The sequence below is a fragment of the Ranitomeya imitator genome, chromosome 2, assembly GCF_032444005.1.
Source record: "Ranitomeya imitator isolate aRanImi1 chromosome 2, aRanImi1.pri, whole genome shotgun sequence".
NCBI lineage: Eukaryota > Metazoa > Chordata > Amphibia > Anura > Dendrobatidae > Ranitomeya > Ranitomeya imitator.
In genome coordinates this window covers 752,547,224-752,563,282 of record NC_091283.1, presented here as the reverse complement: position 1 = coordinate 752,563,282, position 16,059 = coordinate 752,547,224, and the positions used below count along the sequence as shown (strand labels likewise).

Genomic DNA, 16,059 nt, shown 5'->3' with positions numbered 1-16,059 from the left:
CGTAGTATATAACACAGCCCACGTAGTATCTAGCAGTGTGGGCACCATATCCCTGTTAAAAAAAAAAAAAATTAAAATAAAAAATAGTTCTACTCACCTGCCGGCGTCCAGCGAAGCTGTGTCGATGCACGTGCGGCTACCGCCAGCTTCCGCTCCCAGCGATGAATTGCGAGATCGCTAAGTCTTCTGGGTAATTTCGCAATGCCTATCTGGAAATGGAAGCTGGCGGCAGCCGCGTGTGCCTCAGCGGACGACAGAAGGTGAGATTAGCAGGTTTTTTGTTTTTTTATTATTTTAACATTAGATCTTTTTACTATTGATGCTGCATAGGCAGCATCAATAGTAAAAAGTTGGTCACACAGGGTTAATAGCAGCGTTAACGGAGTGCGTTACCCATGGCATAACGTGGTCCGTTAACGCTGTCATTAACCCTGTGTGAGCGCTGAATGGAGGGGAGTATGAAGCGGGTGCCGGGCACTGACTGGACGGAAGTAGGGAGGGACTAATTCTCAGCCGGGCTGTGCCCGTCGCTGATTGGTCGTGGCAGCCAGGACAGGCAGCTGGCGAGACCAATCAGCGACGCAGGATTTCTGTGACAGAAGTTGCAGACAGACAGACGAAAGTACCTCTTAGACAATTATATATAGAGATATTCACCTTCTATATGATGGGCTGCCTCCAATTATTTTTTTTATAGTACTGAAGCTTTGGTCTATAACTGGGAGGCTTGGAACCCTAATTCTATATGCTGGTGCTTATTTTCTTTTAATATACCCGCATAGTCTAGGTTCTTAAAACATTTGCATAACATTTTACGTGCGATCATTAGATTACCTTCTTCCGTTGCATACTAGATTTCATAGAGAAAGAATCTATCCAACCTTCTTGTTCACCTGCTAAGAAAACCCAACAAACAAAATGAGCACACAATTTTTATGCAGTTCTTTGCAACAAAAATCATGGGGGTACTTTTCTGCAAAAAAAAAAAAATATATATATATTTGCAAAAAGTAAACAATTTGGCGGGTTTTATTGGAGTAATCACTTTTATTTCATATCATTGATATAAAGTTGTAATAGTTAAAGGGGTTGTCTGGCCTTCAGGTAGAAGTCTGTGTGTCATTTTTACTCTATTTTTACATGTGTTCTAGTTACTCTATGTGTGCCCACTGCGAGGATTCTCCAGTGGCGGCAGTCATGTGACCGAAAATATGAGATTTGAATACTTCCAGCCACATTCCGACTAGACAGGTCCATCCTTGCTCAATAAGCTTGCACTGAGTGAGGCTGCCCAAGTCTAGTTGGGACGTGACCACAAGTATGAAAATCCCTTACTTGCAGTTATGCGTCCGCCACTCCTGGTGCCGTCACAGGAAAATCCTCACAGCGCGCAATGTGACTATTCACAAGTCTGCAGCTACATAGAGTGGTTGCTGACATGTACCCTAAAGCTAGACAATTAAAAAAGTTTTCTGGTATCAGAAAAACCCATGCACACAGACACAGTTTGTTTAAAAGAACAGAAAAAACAAAACTTCTTTACTCACCCTCTCTGGGTCCAGCGCTATCTGTGCTACTGCTTCCGGTGTCGGTTATTGTCCGAAGCACTGACGTCACATTGATAGCGCTGCAGCTAATAACAGAGTTTAGCGGCTCTCAGCGGCACGTGCTGTCAACTCTGGTAGAGCCATTGAGCTCACTAAATAGCTGCAGCTCTATCAACATCAGTGCTGCAGACAATGAGAGTGGCAGAGACTCAGTGCTGGACTGGGGAGGGTGAGTAAAGCACAGATTTAAAAAAAAAAAAATTTAACTGCATCTAGGAGACTGGTTTTCCACTACTGGAAAATCTCCTTTATGCTTACTATATTCAGGACAATTCAATTGGGACTATAGATATTTTGTTACATAATATTTAGTCTAAGGTATAATTTTAGGTATATTATTAGGCATGCTTGCAAAAGGAGCTGTCTCTATACAAAGTTCACATCTCAAGGATTCTCACTTCAGGAATGCAAATACAGTCCAAGTTGTATATGCCAAAAGTATTACTGCCAAACACAGCCAAAGCGCATCAAGTAATGCATTGCATTAGTTATAAGACACACAATACAAACTTTGCATAAAGCTAATTACTAGACAAAAAGCAACTCAGAAGGGGAGATTTAGTAATAGTGTTCTAAGATGCATGCATTTAGGCTGTGCACTAATATTTTGCACCCAAAAAACGTTGATTTAATTTTTTTTTTTAAAGTATGAAAAGTCATTTTTGGCATCCAATTTATTACGCACCAACAATGACATAAAAAAAATAATATATATATTTATATAAAAACTTATGTAAATAGCATATTCATAAATTCCATATTTTTGGTACAACTTTCTTAGTAAATCTCCTTCAAAAATATGGATACTACAAAGCACAATGGCACTTCCCAATCTATACCTGTACCATCATGTCTGTTCTGCAGCCAGGGAAAGGAGCCTAGAAATAACCGGTCATTCAAATAGGTCAAGTCCACCCTGATAGAAAAGTGTCCGCCATGCTTAAAGGGGTTTTCCCACAAACAAAATTTATTATAAAGTTGATTTTAATCAATACATCTTGAAATAATAATAAAGTTCCACAATTAATTTTTTTTCTTGGTGTTGAGATAATCTTATAAATGTGCCCCTGCTGTGTACTGTGTAATGGCCGTGTCTGATCGTACAGGAACACGGTCTGATCATATCACAGCTCCTGGGCAGAGGAGGAAGCAAAAGAGTATACAGACAGGACAGCACAGGATCGAAAATAATTATTTGATTGAAATAAAACATTTTTTAAAAAACAGGAAGTGAAATGCTTGATCTCAAAGAATTATTTTCGATCCTGTGCTGTCCTGTGTGTACACTCTCTTTTCCTTCCTCTCCTGCCCAGGAGCTGTGGTATGATCAAACCATGATCCTGTACGATCAGACACGGCCATTACACAGTACACAGCAGGGGCACATTTATAAGATTAAATAAAGTGTTCCTGTGCTGAGATAAACACATCCAATTGTGGAAGTTATTACTATTCCAAGATCTATTGATTAAAATCAACTTAAAACCGTTAACTTCTAACTAGCAATATGGATTCCATTCTAGAAATAACAGGAATTGGAGACATGAAATACTTTTCTACAGTCATTACGGTGTAAGTATTTGTTATGTACAAGAACATACACTGCTAGTGACAAGATTGACTCCACAGACCATAATCCAAGTCTATAGATACTATATTACCTATTTGCAGAAAGGTAGAAATTGTCCATGGCAATATATTCCCAACATTTTTTAGGTTTCCACTTCCCCAACCCACGGCCCCCATATTCTTTTCGCTCACCTATTCCACTATAATTGACTGCCTCAAGACTTATCTACTCCCTTGGTTGCCCTCCTTTTAACTACTTTTCACTAATATATCCATTGTGCACTGATCAGCCACATTAAAGGCCTCCTTATACATCTCTGATCTGCCAGGGCTTGGACTCCAAAAAGACTTAAGGTCTCCAGCATTCATTTTATAAGCATCTTGTAATACAGTAGTTCTTCTATAGGACCAGACCTTCTAGTTTTCATACACTACACGCATCAATGAGCCTTTTGCGCCAATGACCCTGTCGCTGGTTGATTGCTTGTCCTTCCCTGGAACACTTTTGGCAGTTGCTAACCACTTTAAATAATCTCTTTAAAAACAGATACCATACAATGAAGAGCATGGTCACCCTTGTGGTTTGGAGAAACCTGGCCCTCTGACGAATTAAGGTCCTTCTCTACCAAAGGTCCCCTGATAATCCTCAAGACTGGTGGGGAGAAACGCGATGGGGCAAAGGGATTGGACATTTACCTATGAAAACTATTTCCTGAGATAAGTACGGCAATTTCTGGGGATTTTCTTGATACATGGTGGGTGACTTATCGTTAGGGGTGCACATTAGAGAATGTTTATGTGCACCTTAGATGAATTATATGTTATGTAGCAGGACTTATGGATGGCATGACATTACACACTGTAATATTTCTGTACACCCACCAACATATTTATACTCTTACCGGAGATCCCCCAGAAGGATAGTGTAGATCTATATATTTATTGTTTCCTGGAACTGTCAAAGTTGAGCGGGGGTGCCAGGTCGACTATTTAGGGTACTAACCTTCACTGATAGGTAAGCTTAAAAGTTTTCAAGGCCGATTAGGGTCAGTTAGCCCTATAAGTGATTATCCCTATTTAGACCCTTTATTGTCTGGTATCCCTTTTTAAAAACAGTGTTGTGTAAATGAATATACTTCTAAGTGTTAATTATTAAAAGTATCTTTTAATAGATTTGTTTTTCTTCTTCACAGTTGCTAACCACAACATACACTCCACAATACCTGCAATTTTGGATAAGTTATTGATAAAGAAATTAATCAATATAGCGGTTATAACTATAGTTCGCCAATATGCTACATACTAGTTTTATAAAATCATGTCTTGTTTCAGCTAAGTTCGCAAAAAATATTAGAATGTTATGTAACATGATGTTCCCTAGATAAGGTATATTCACAGAAACCAAACACCTTCAAAGTGTTTTGCTTTTTCTTTAAGAAACAATGATCCTTGAAAATGAATGATTGCTCATATTTTGCTTGTGCATTGTTTAATTATTACTGGAGGTGACAGAATTTTTTGTAGAATACTGCACTGTTTTGCAGCAGGTCTGATCTCACTCTCAAATTCAAAGGAGACCCCTATCCTCTATATGTTTTTTTTACTCATCTATATCTCTTTTTAATTGTAACTCATTCCATAAAAGTTTTTTTTTTTTCCAAATTACCTGTGAAAATCACATCTTTGCTCCTTGAGCAGATTTCCATATCACTCTGATCCAGTTGTCGGATTATTGCAAAGTTGGTAAATAGTTTAAAATTATATCACAAAGTGAGGGTAGAAGAAAGTGGAAAAAAAAAATTACCTGTTGGAGGTGGTGGCACGACGGTCGGTGCCCCAGGTCCTCCTTCTCGAAATCCCATATCTGTTGGATAGCTAAACGGAACGTGGGATGCAGTCATGGTGGGTGGTGTAGGAGGTTGATTAATGCCTGGTCTTGTCGCAGGATGATAAGCAGGAGGGACCAAGGCTTGCGGGTATACATTAGATACTCCAGGTACATTCATAGGAACATCAAGAGGAGCTGGAGGAAATGACATATGGGTTGACATAGGGGGAGGTGGTTTCAATGGAGGAGGCTGCAGGACTCCTGAAAAGTAAAGAATTCATAAGAATATAAAACACTTAAACAATATTCCTTTTGCAACAGAAAGTACAGTAATTAAATTGGGTTTCATAGGTAATGATTACCAACTTATCACAAAGCTTATTCATCTGCAATTACTGAGCAAACTTTACAACCATCACTATCATCTTGAAGACTTCACTGACTTGTACCAAGCTCCATGACAAGTTAGCCAAAGACCCACTATGAGAAAGGACACATTTCTTCTCCTTTCTGTTTAAGATGAATTAAAAATATTAAGCTGCTTTAAAGAATGTCTATTTAATCCATTAAAGAGTGGAAATGACTATATGGAGACTTATAGTGGCATACACAGAGAACTGGGAACCATATGGCAAATATATCAATTAAGCTCCATCATGAAGTCTTGGGTCATCCTTGTTGTTTTATTACTTCGATAGCTACATTTAGTTGTGCAAAAAAAACAAACAGATCAAATTAGCAGACTTTCTATAAACTTTCCCACTTCCTTCTCTGCCAATAGAGCAGCGCCTGTGGAGACCACATTCCTGTGCAGGTCCTCACAACACATTGAAACGGGCAGACAATCAATGCCAGGAAGAGGACCGCTCCCCCCATGCCAGGAAGGGGACAGCCCCCTCCCCAATGCCAGGAAGGGGACCGCCCCCCCAATGCAAGGAAGAGGACAGGTCTGTACTGCTACAATATAGACACCTTGCTCTAACAGTAAACAAACAAGCAGTATAAAAGCCTTTAAAGCGAACCTGTCAGCAGGATTTTTGCTCAGTAAATGACAGATACTGTCAGGTTGCTGCTGTTATACTGATTAACATGATAAGCTTGGGTGAAGTAATCCGTCTTGTGGTTCTTGTGTAATCAGTGTTAGAAGTTTTCAGTTAACGATATGCCTGTGCGAGACTGTAGGCAGAGTCTTATCTTCCTGCTTGGGGCCAAAGAAACCAAGGAAAGACCTGCCTACAGGCCGACCCCAAGGCACAAACATGATCCTCATCAGAGACAGAGAGAGACAGACTGTTTGTGCTTCGGGGCGGTCTGTAGGCAGGTATTTCCGTGGTTTTTCTGGTCTAGAGTAGAAAGATAAGACTCTGCCTACAGTCCTGCCCTGTAGCACGAGCATCTCATTAACTGAAAACTTCTAACACTGATTACACAAGAACTACAGACGGATTTCTTCACTCCAGGTGTCATTTTAATCAGTTTAACACTGCCAATCTGACAATGACTGTAGTTTACTTAGCAAAATGCTGCTGACCGGTTTGCTTTAAAAAGTGCAGGGAAGGAACACATGCAAACATTACTTGATCTAGGACAGCTTTCCCTTGTACTATAAAGCAGTCATCAGAGTTGCTATATGTTGTTTATTACAGGCCAATCTTTATGGGAGACAAATCAAGAAATACAGCGACATTCCCTTACTAATACACTTGTCAACAGCCTGAAAGTCACAGGCCAGGAGAAACTTATTTCCCCACTGCTATTATATCCCCGGCCCCTTGTAAAGAGAAGGCCACAAAGAGCCAACACAGGAGAATTGTATTCGAACAAAACAACATGAAGGACCCGCAGAAATCTCCCACAGCCACTGGAGTGTTTGGCAACAGTTGGCGGATTAAGCACTTGAGATGTGACCAGTAACCGCCCACCGGCCACCAGTCTTTCAGCGATCTAAATGGATTGCAGACAAAGAGTGACAGACTTCATGCAGAAGTCTAGAATCAAACTGATTCTATGACCAGCAAGTAAAAGCAATTATGTGAGCATTAAACGAAAAAAAGGAGCCCAGCTTGCCTGAGCAGAGAAATTTAAAGGATTAAAGCCTACATTCTTCTAAACCAGAATTTTAATACAACTTTAAAAATATTCTTTCAGTGTTACATTGCACATAAAAGAAGTGGCACCTGCAAATACAAGTCACGGGCTAATCTATATTAACAAAAAGCCGAAGCAAACCTTTTCAGAGGAGTATGTGCCGCAGTGCTGCACATACCGAAGGGATAAACTCCATCCTTACATGTCCCCACCTAATCGTCTTGTCAGACCTCACAACGTTGAGTACTACATTAAATAATAAGTCACATAAAAGCTAAAATAGCCGAGTAAATGCATTACATAAAAGGGGTTCTCTGGGAAAGGAAAAAAAAGTAGATAAAAGAAAAATGTTGCTATGAATACATTTCTAAATACCTTTAATTAGCAATTCACACTAGTTTCGTCTAGGGAGGTAATCGCTATAGCAAAAATGGCGGTCATCTTGTCGCAGTGATAGAAACCTGTCCTAAAATGTTAGGACTCTGAGCATGTGCAGTAGGGAGCCCAGCTGCTGTGACCTGGAGATAGGTTTTTACAGGTCACAGCAGCGGAGCTTCCTACTGCACATGCTCATAGGCATCTGACGTGTCCTAACGTTCCAAGACATTTTCCTGTCAACTTGAACAAGAAAGCAGCAATTTTTATGCCATTTAGTGACAATCTGCCTAAACAAAACAACTGTGATTTTCTAATTTAAGGTATTTAAGAATGTATTAATTTAATTTTTTTTTTTTGAGAATTTCCTAATTTCCCAGAGAACCCCCTGCTCTGAGAATTCGGTTATAGGAAGTGTAGCCCTGCCATGTCATGAGAATTAAGCGGAAATGGTTTTGTGGCCCTCATGAACAGTTCCCACCAAAAACCAGCATATTATGAATTCAGACTGCAGAAAAGTAGCATCATATATATTTTGAGGAATAATGAGACATTATGCAACTTTCTAAAATATATTATCGGAGATTTAAAAACCTTTCTTGCCAAAAGATACAAAAGTGTCTATAGAGGCAGCAAATTCAGCATCTAGCATGACCTAATGTGATAACGGACACATTTGGAGACTGATCAGTCTAAGGTTCCGATGCAGGGAGGATGATAGAAATATTTATTATTGATTTCTTTTTATTATACAGCGCAATCATATCGTGCAGCGCTTTACATAAATTATCATTGCTGTCCCCATTGGTGATCACAATCTAGATTCCCTATCAGTATGGCTTTGAAGTTTGGGAGGAATCCAAAGTACCAGGGGGAAACCAGAGATCCCAGCAGCACCGCCGGACACCCCGCAGTGCCGGACACGAGCAGCAGCACCGGACACCCCCTCATCCCAGCCTGCGGCCTGTATCAACGGTACCGAAAAGGTATATCCGCATTATAAGACGCACCCCCATTTTCACACCAAATTTGGGGGAAAAAAAGCGCGTCTTATAATCCGAAAAATACGGTACATATAATGATATGATTATAAACTAAGAGGCAAAAAATGACAATTAGGCTGCTGCGGCCCGTACTTCAAAATTCTATTTTAAAGTGGTCTGTTAGATATAATTAAAGTGCAATTTGCAACTGTTCAGTTAAATGCAGATGATCATCATTTAGCTAAACCCAGTATATGCATGATTACTTGTGACCAGCTACACAGCCATCTTATGATAGGTGTCCAGCAGGATATTCCATCATCAATTAGTATTACTGAAAGCTGTCACCAGCTGCACATTCTCCCACCTATATAGGCGTAGGACAGGCGTATGGCTTTACATTTCTCACTGACTTTCCCCATTTAATTAAATTGCTCAATGGGCTAAAATGAGGAAAATGTGTGCGTATTGGTCGCAAGCTAGATGAATGGTCCATGTGGTGTCCGATGTTTTTCTCGCACCCATAGACTTGCATTGGCGAGTCTCGGCCGATATACGCGTACAGTCGGAGCATGCTGTGATTTTACACGCACGTCGAATATGCCTGAGAAAAAATACGGTGAGCTGCCCCATAGATTAACACTGGTCCGAGTGCTATGTACTGTTTTCTCGCATAGAACTCGCCCGTATTATGCATTAGTGTGACCTCGGCCTTTAGGCCAAGATTGCCTCTCATCTATTTACCTTTGTCTCACTATACCTACTAAATGTGGGATAGATTTCTGCCTTAACAAGGCTCACAAATGTGTGATTAGGTAAAATTTCTTCGATATGAATTGCGCTTATTTATGAAAAAAAAAAAACAGATAAGTATGTCACACAAAATAGTTAATAAATAACATTTCCCACATGTCTACTTTACATCAGCACAATTTGTGTCCAGCAATTTCTAATTTTTCCAACAAAATTTGCAAAACTTTTTTTAGGGATCACCTCACATCTTTAGTGAGTTTGAGGGGGCAGTTTGACAGAAAATTCCCCAAAGTGACACCATTCTAAAAGCTGCACACCTCAAGATGTTCAAAACCACATTCAAGAAGTATATTAACCCTTCAGGTGCTTCATGAGAACTAAAGCAATTTGGAAGGAAAAATTAACATTTTACTTTTTTCACAAAAAACTTACTTTGAAACCAAACTTTTTTTTTTTTTCACAAGGGTATCAGGAGAAAAATGCACCAAAAATGTGTTATGCAATTTCTCCTGAGTAAGCCGATACACAGTATGTGGGGGGAAAGCCACTGTTTGGGTGCATGGCAGGGCTCAGAAGGCAGAGAGCACCATTTAACTTTTTGAACATAAAATTGGCTGGAATCAAAGGTGGGATCTAGGTTGCGTTTGGAGACCCATGATGTACCTAAACAGAGGAAACCCCCCAATTCTAACTCAACCCTAACACAGCCCTACCCGACACTAATCCCAAACCTAACCATAACAGAACCCTAACTCCACCACCACCCTAACCCCAAGACCCCAACACAACCATATCGCTAACACAACCCTATTCCCCAACACCACAACCATAACCCCAACACCACAACCGTAACCCCCACACCACAACCGTAACCCCAACACCACAACCGTAACCCCAACACCACACCCTAACCCCAACACCACACCCTAACCCCAACACAACCCTAATCCTAATGGAAAAAAATACATTTTTTTAATTGTATTATTTTTTACCTAACTAAGGGGGTGATAAAGGGGGGTTTGATTTACTATTTTTATATTTTGGTCAATGTGATAGGGTCTATCACAGTGATCAAAATGAACGAATAGGAAAAATCTATTGTTGCCGGGTGGCAGCTGATAGATCTCGGCGAACGCACTGGGCATGCACCCACCATTTCCTCCCGGGTAGATGAAGTGGAAGGCCATGGGACGGAGCCAGAGGTACCGGAAAGGCTCAGGGGACCCCATTTTTCTCTCCTCTGGTATGCTAGATCATAATCAGGAGAGAGAAATAAATGGGAAATCACACTTTTTTTTGTGGTCGCCGTTATTCTATGAATGACGGCAATCGCAACACTGGGGACGATAAAAACCAACTCAAATCATGTTCTCCGGGGGCTCAGCTACCGGGTGTAGCGGAGACCCTGGAGATTTTAAGACGTTGGAGGGTGCTATACCCTTATTACTCAGCGCAGTTAAAAAGCGGCGCTGAGGATTAAGTTCCCTTAAATGCCGCCGTTAAAAGGCGGATCGGCAGTCGTTAAGGGGTTAAACTACCAATGATCAACAACATTTTCCAGTTAGCAGATATTTAATAGCCTATTTCCTCAGGCCGACCCACTTCAGATCCATAATGAGCTATATCTGCAATAGATCACTCAGGGCACACATTGCTGAGAACAATGTACGCCCTGGTTACACAGTACAATGCACCGCTAAGAACGATGATCTTTTGGGGTGATCGGCAGCCTGTTTACACTGCACGCGTTCTTGATAACTGGGCAGTGAAAAAACACCTTAAGTGTTTACTTCATGCAATAATAAGTCAAGTATGGCATCACTTCATATTGGATGAGCTGTGCTCTACACCAGGGGATCTCCAATTTGTTTTCAGGGTCCACCTTCAGTAATGTGTTTGCAAAAAAAAGAAATAAAGATGCTTCCTTGTTTGTTCATAAATTGCTATCAGTATTATATAAGGCAGCACCTATGAATCCAAAGTTCTTCATAGGCAATTAATAACTTTATAGAAAATGTGGGCAGGGAGTAGTTTCTTTATTAGGTTCATTTTTGTAAAGAAAATCGAGGTAAAACTGGGAAAAGATGAAGGTGGCCAAAGGAAATTGTTACAGCAAACCACCAGTACAAAAAAAAACGACCCTGTGCTTAAAAAAATCCTCATGCACACCAACATGGGGAGTCTCAGCCTTTCTGCACCAGAAACCATCACGGTCTGCCAGGTTAAGCCACATTACAGGGTTTTCCAATCCACTTATTTCATACAGGTAACAATCCCGCAGCTGTCGGTTGTGCACTATAGCTGACAACTTTCTGCATCAGCCACGATCAGTGTTTGCACCGTCCAAATCTGTTTAACCCCTTAGATGCTGCTGTCAATAGTGACTACATCAGAGTGTGGGGGCTTCCTCTTTATCCCAATTGGTGCCCTCAGATCATGATTGTGTGGTCCTGATGTTTGCCATGGCAATTCATGACCAAATAGCGGCCTTAGAGTCTGATGGCTGTAGTAATCTGTTCAGAAGTTAGAAGCATTTAGGTGGTAAAAATGCACATTTTCATTTCTGTCATACCACTTTGCATTATTTCCTGTAAAGCACCTGAAGGGTTAATAAACTACCCGACAGCAGTTTTTGATATGTCAGGGGGTGCTGTTTTTAAAATGGTATCACGTTTGGGGGTTTCCCAATATATGAGACCCCTAAAGGCACTTCAAACATGGATAAGTCCCTAAAAAAATAAATTTAGTAAATTTCCTTGAAAAAATTAAAAATTGCTGCTACAATTTGAAACCTTCTAAAATTCTAAAATAACATTTTACAAATGATGCTGATGTAAAGCTGACATGTGGGAAATTATATTTATTAATGTTTTGCTGTGGTATGACTATCTGGATTAAAGGGATACTCATTAAAATTTTGAAAATTGCTAATTTTTTAAAATTTTTCTCAAATTTTTTATATTTTTTATAAATGAGCACAAAACATATAGACCTAAATTTACCATTATCATAAAGTATAATATGTCACGAAAAAACAGTCTCAAAATCACTGGGATTTGTTGAAGCGTTGCAGAGTTATTACCACATAAAGTGACACTGGTCAGATTTCAAAAATTTGGCTCCGTCACTAAGGGGAAATATATATATATATATATATATATATATATATATATATATATATATATATATATATATATACACACACACACACACACACACACACATACACATATACATACATACAGCTCTGGCAAAAATTAAGAGACCACTGCAAAGTTTTCAGTTTGTCTGATTTTTCTCTTTATAGGTACTGTATATTTTTGAGTAAAATGTAAATTGTTCTTTTAGTCCATAAACTACTGACAACATGTCTCCGAAGTCCCAAGCAATACATTTTGTATTTATTTTCTGAAAATGAGAAATGGTCAAAGTAACAAATACCGGCATTGCTTGCAGACATCAAATAATGCAAAAAAGCAAGTTCATAATCATTTAGAAACAACAATACTAATGTTTTAATGCAGGAAGAGTTCAGAAATCAATATTTTGTGGAATAACCATGATTTTTAATCACAGCTTTCATGCGCCTTGGCATGCTTTCCACCAGTCTTTCACACTGCTTTTGGGGGACCTTATGCCACTCCTGGTACAAAAATGTAAGCAGCTCTTCTTTGTTTGATGGCTTGTGACTATCTATCTTCCTCTTGATTACATTCCAGAGGTTTTCAATAGAGTTCAGGTCTGGAGATTGGGCTGCCCATGACAGGTATTTGATGTGGTGGTCCTTCATCCACACCTTGATTGACCTAGCTGTGTGGCATAGCACATTGTACTGCTGGAAAAACGCAGAGTTGGGGAATATTGCCTGAGCAGAAGGAATCAACTGTTTTTCCAGGATAACCTTGTATGCGGCTTGATTCATACGTCCTTTGCAAAGAACAACCTGCCCAATCACAACATTGCTGAAGCATCCCCAGATTATCACCAATCCTCCACCAAATTTCACAGTGGGTGCAAGACACTGTGGCTTATACGCCTCTCCAGGTCTCCGTCTAACCATTAGATGACCAGGTGTTGGGCAAAGCTGAAAATTACACTCATCAGAGAAGATTACCTTACTCCACTCCTCTATGGTCCAATCCTTATGGTCTTTGGCAAACTACAGCCTGACTCTCCTTTACTTCTCATTGATGAAAGGCTTTTTTCTCGCTTTACATGACTTGAGTCCTCTCTCTAGGAGCCTGTTACAAACTGTTCTTGCCTTGCACTTCACCCCAGCTGCCATTTGCCATTCCTTTTGTAGGTCACTTGATGTCATCCTGCGGTTGCTGAATGATATTCGACTAGGATGACGGTCATCCTGGTCAGTAGAGAGTCTTTTTCACCCTCTGCCGGTCTGTAGCTTTGTTGTCCCCAATGTTTGCTACTTGACCTTGTTGTAATGGACTGCCCTCTTGGTAATTTTAAGGATGGAGGCAACATGACGCTCACTGTGTCCCTCTGCTAGTAAAGCCAGAATTGAGCCCTTCTTTTCCTCACTCAAGACTTTTCTTTTCAACTCCTTTGGCATGACTAAAAGTTATTTTTTCATTCTGATTACTTTTGGGATTTTACTAACGCTTGTTTTGCCATCCAGGTTGTCCTATTGCAAGAGGATTGTGAACACCACAGCAGGGTTTTTTATACTTTCCTTCGTTAAATAAGATTTGGTTCAGGTGATCACCTAATCAGAAGCACAATAAGTAGAATGAGGTGTACTCTGGTTGGTATTCAACTGACACTGGAATGGAATGGCTGTCAGACATTTAGAGAAGCTGATTTTTATAAAACTGTGCAGTGGTCTCTTAATTTTTGCCAGAACTGTATATCTGCAGAGTTCAGGTGCCGACAGGCAGGAAGAAAAGGAGAAAAGAGCAGCAGGTACCTGACCAGCAGACCAGAGGAGTGGTAGGGGAATATTTAATAGCAAACTGGGGCCATATATAAATGAAAATAAATGGTGAAATATATGCAGAAAATCTGTACTATACATATTTTGGAAGTTTAAAAAAAAACACACAAAAAAACAAAAACAAACATCCAGGTGTACCTCAAAGTTTCGGCAAGAAAAGCGCATACTGTCAAAATCTGCAGCATGCTCATTATGTTGTGGAAATACAGCGGTTATTCCCCACGGATGTTGTCCCTTCATAAGATAGGGGAGAAATTAGCTGCACTATGAGAATTTAACACATCCAGATTTTGAGGCAGGACTGCCATGGGTCTGCATCCACAGGGAACAAATCCCATTACCCAGACCGGCCTGCAGCTCCACTGTGTCTAGAAGCCATCGTTACATGACTCCATCCTCCTCTTTCACTGCAGAGAAACACTGTCTGCATGAATGTGTGCCGAGGCTGCAGTAATCACATGACTATTACAGAATGCTAGTAATTGTCTATGTGGGTAAGGTAATCAAATTGTGCTAAGGTCCATTTACAGTTTACAATAATCGAGCAGTCAAAATAGGCTTCAGATCACACGGCAAACCAGCAAAACGCTCATTGAGTGGGTGAAATGCTCTTTTTCCCTGCAGAAAAGATTATCGTTCTCGGCAGTGGATTGCTTCATATAAAAAGGACATGTGCTGCTGAGCACGATGGCAGCCTATATATACTGAGCAACATACCGTATTACATATCATTCTGTGAGCAGTCATGGGTTCCTAGTAGTGATGAGCGATGTTGCTCGGGTTTTCGGGTGGTCTCCAAGTATTTGTAACTGCTCAGAGATATAGTTTTCGTTGCCTCTGATAGACAGCTTGATTACATGTGGAGATTCCCTAGCAACCAGGCAACCCCCACATGTACTCAGGCTGGCTAGCAGCGTAAATCATGCAGCTGCATCAACAAAAACTAAATCTCCGAGCAGTCACAAATACTCGGAGACCACCCGATAATGCTCAGGAAAACCCAAGCAATGAGTACATTCGCTCATCACTAGTTCCCAGCACTCTGAAAATGAAAATGCTGGCGGCCCACAAAGCAGGATAAGGCTATAAGAAGATAGAAAAGCTTTTTCATGTTACCCTTTCCTCAGTTCGATATCTAATTAAGAAATGGCTGTTCACATCAGTGGAGGTCAAGGTAAATTCAGCAAAATTTCAGTGAGGGCTGCTCGCAGGATCGCTAGAGAAGCAAAATCAGAACCATCGCTTCACTGCAAAAGATCTTCAGAAAGATTTTGCAGACTCTGGAGTCGTGAATATTCACCAGAAGAAAACCTCTCCTGCGTCCACCATAAAATTCAGTGTCAGAAGTATGCAAAAGAGCATCTAAACAAGCCTGATACATTTGGGAAACAAGTCTTGTGGACCGATAAAGTTAAAATAGAATGCTTTGGCCACAATGATCAAAAGGTATGTGTGGAGAACAAAAGAGCACAGAATTTCATGAAAAGTACATCTTGTCAAACATTAAGCATGGGGGTGGAAAAATAGTGCTTTGGGGTTGTATTGCAGCCAATGGCATGAGGAACATTTCACTGGTACAGATAAGAATGGATGATGAAATTTCAACAAATTCTTGATGTAAACATAACACCATCTGTAAAAAAGATGAGGTTGAAAAGAGGATGGCTTCTGCTAATGGATAATGAGCCTAAACTAATGTCAAAATCCACAAAACCTCAAAAAGGCACAACCTGAAGGTTTTACAATGACCCTCACAGTCCCCTGATCTGAACATCATTGAAAATCTGTGGAGTGGTAGACCTCAGAATAGCAGTGCGTGCAAGATGACCCAGGAATCTCACAGAACTGGAAGAATTGTCAAAGGAAGAATGAATGAAAATCCTTCAAACAAGAATTGAAAGTTTC

General features: G+C 40.3%; 1 protein-coding gene across 3 annotated transcripts in view; it reads right to left on the bottom strand.

The window, feature by feature from the left end:
• Positions 1-16,059, bottom strand: part of SEC31B (SEC31 homolog B, COPII coat complex component) — a 144,249-nt gene that overhangs the window by 24,543 nt on the left and 103,647 nt on the right. For 2 of the 3 annotated variants that reach the window (XM_069753298.1, XM_069753300.1), the window contains exons 21-22: positions 4,981-5,265; positions 835-896 (exon numbers count right to left, since the gene is read on the bottom strand). In XM_069753298.1, the coding sequence (XP_069609399.1) occupies positions 835-896; positions 4,981-5,265 (347 nt within the window). The remainder of the gene's footprint in view (positions 1-834; positions 897-4,980; positions 5,266-16,059) is intronic. The other variant, XM_069753299.1, reaches the window with a different exon arrangement.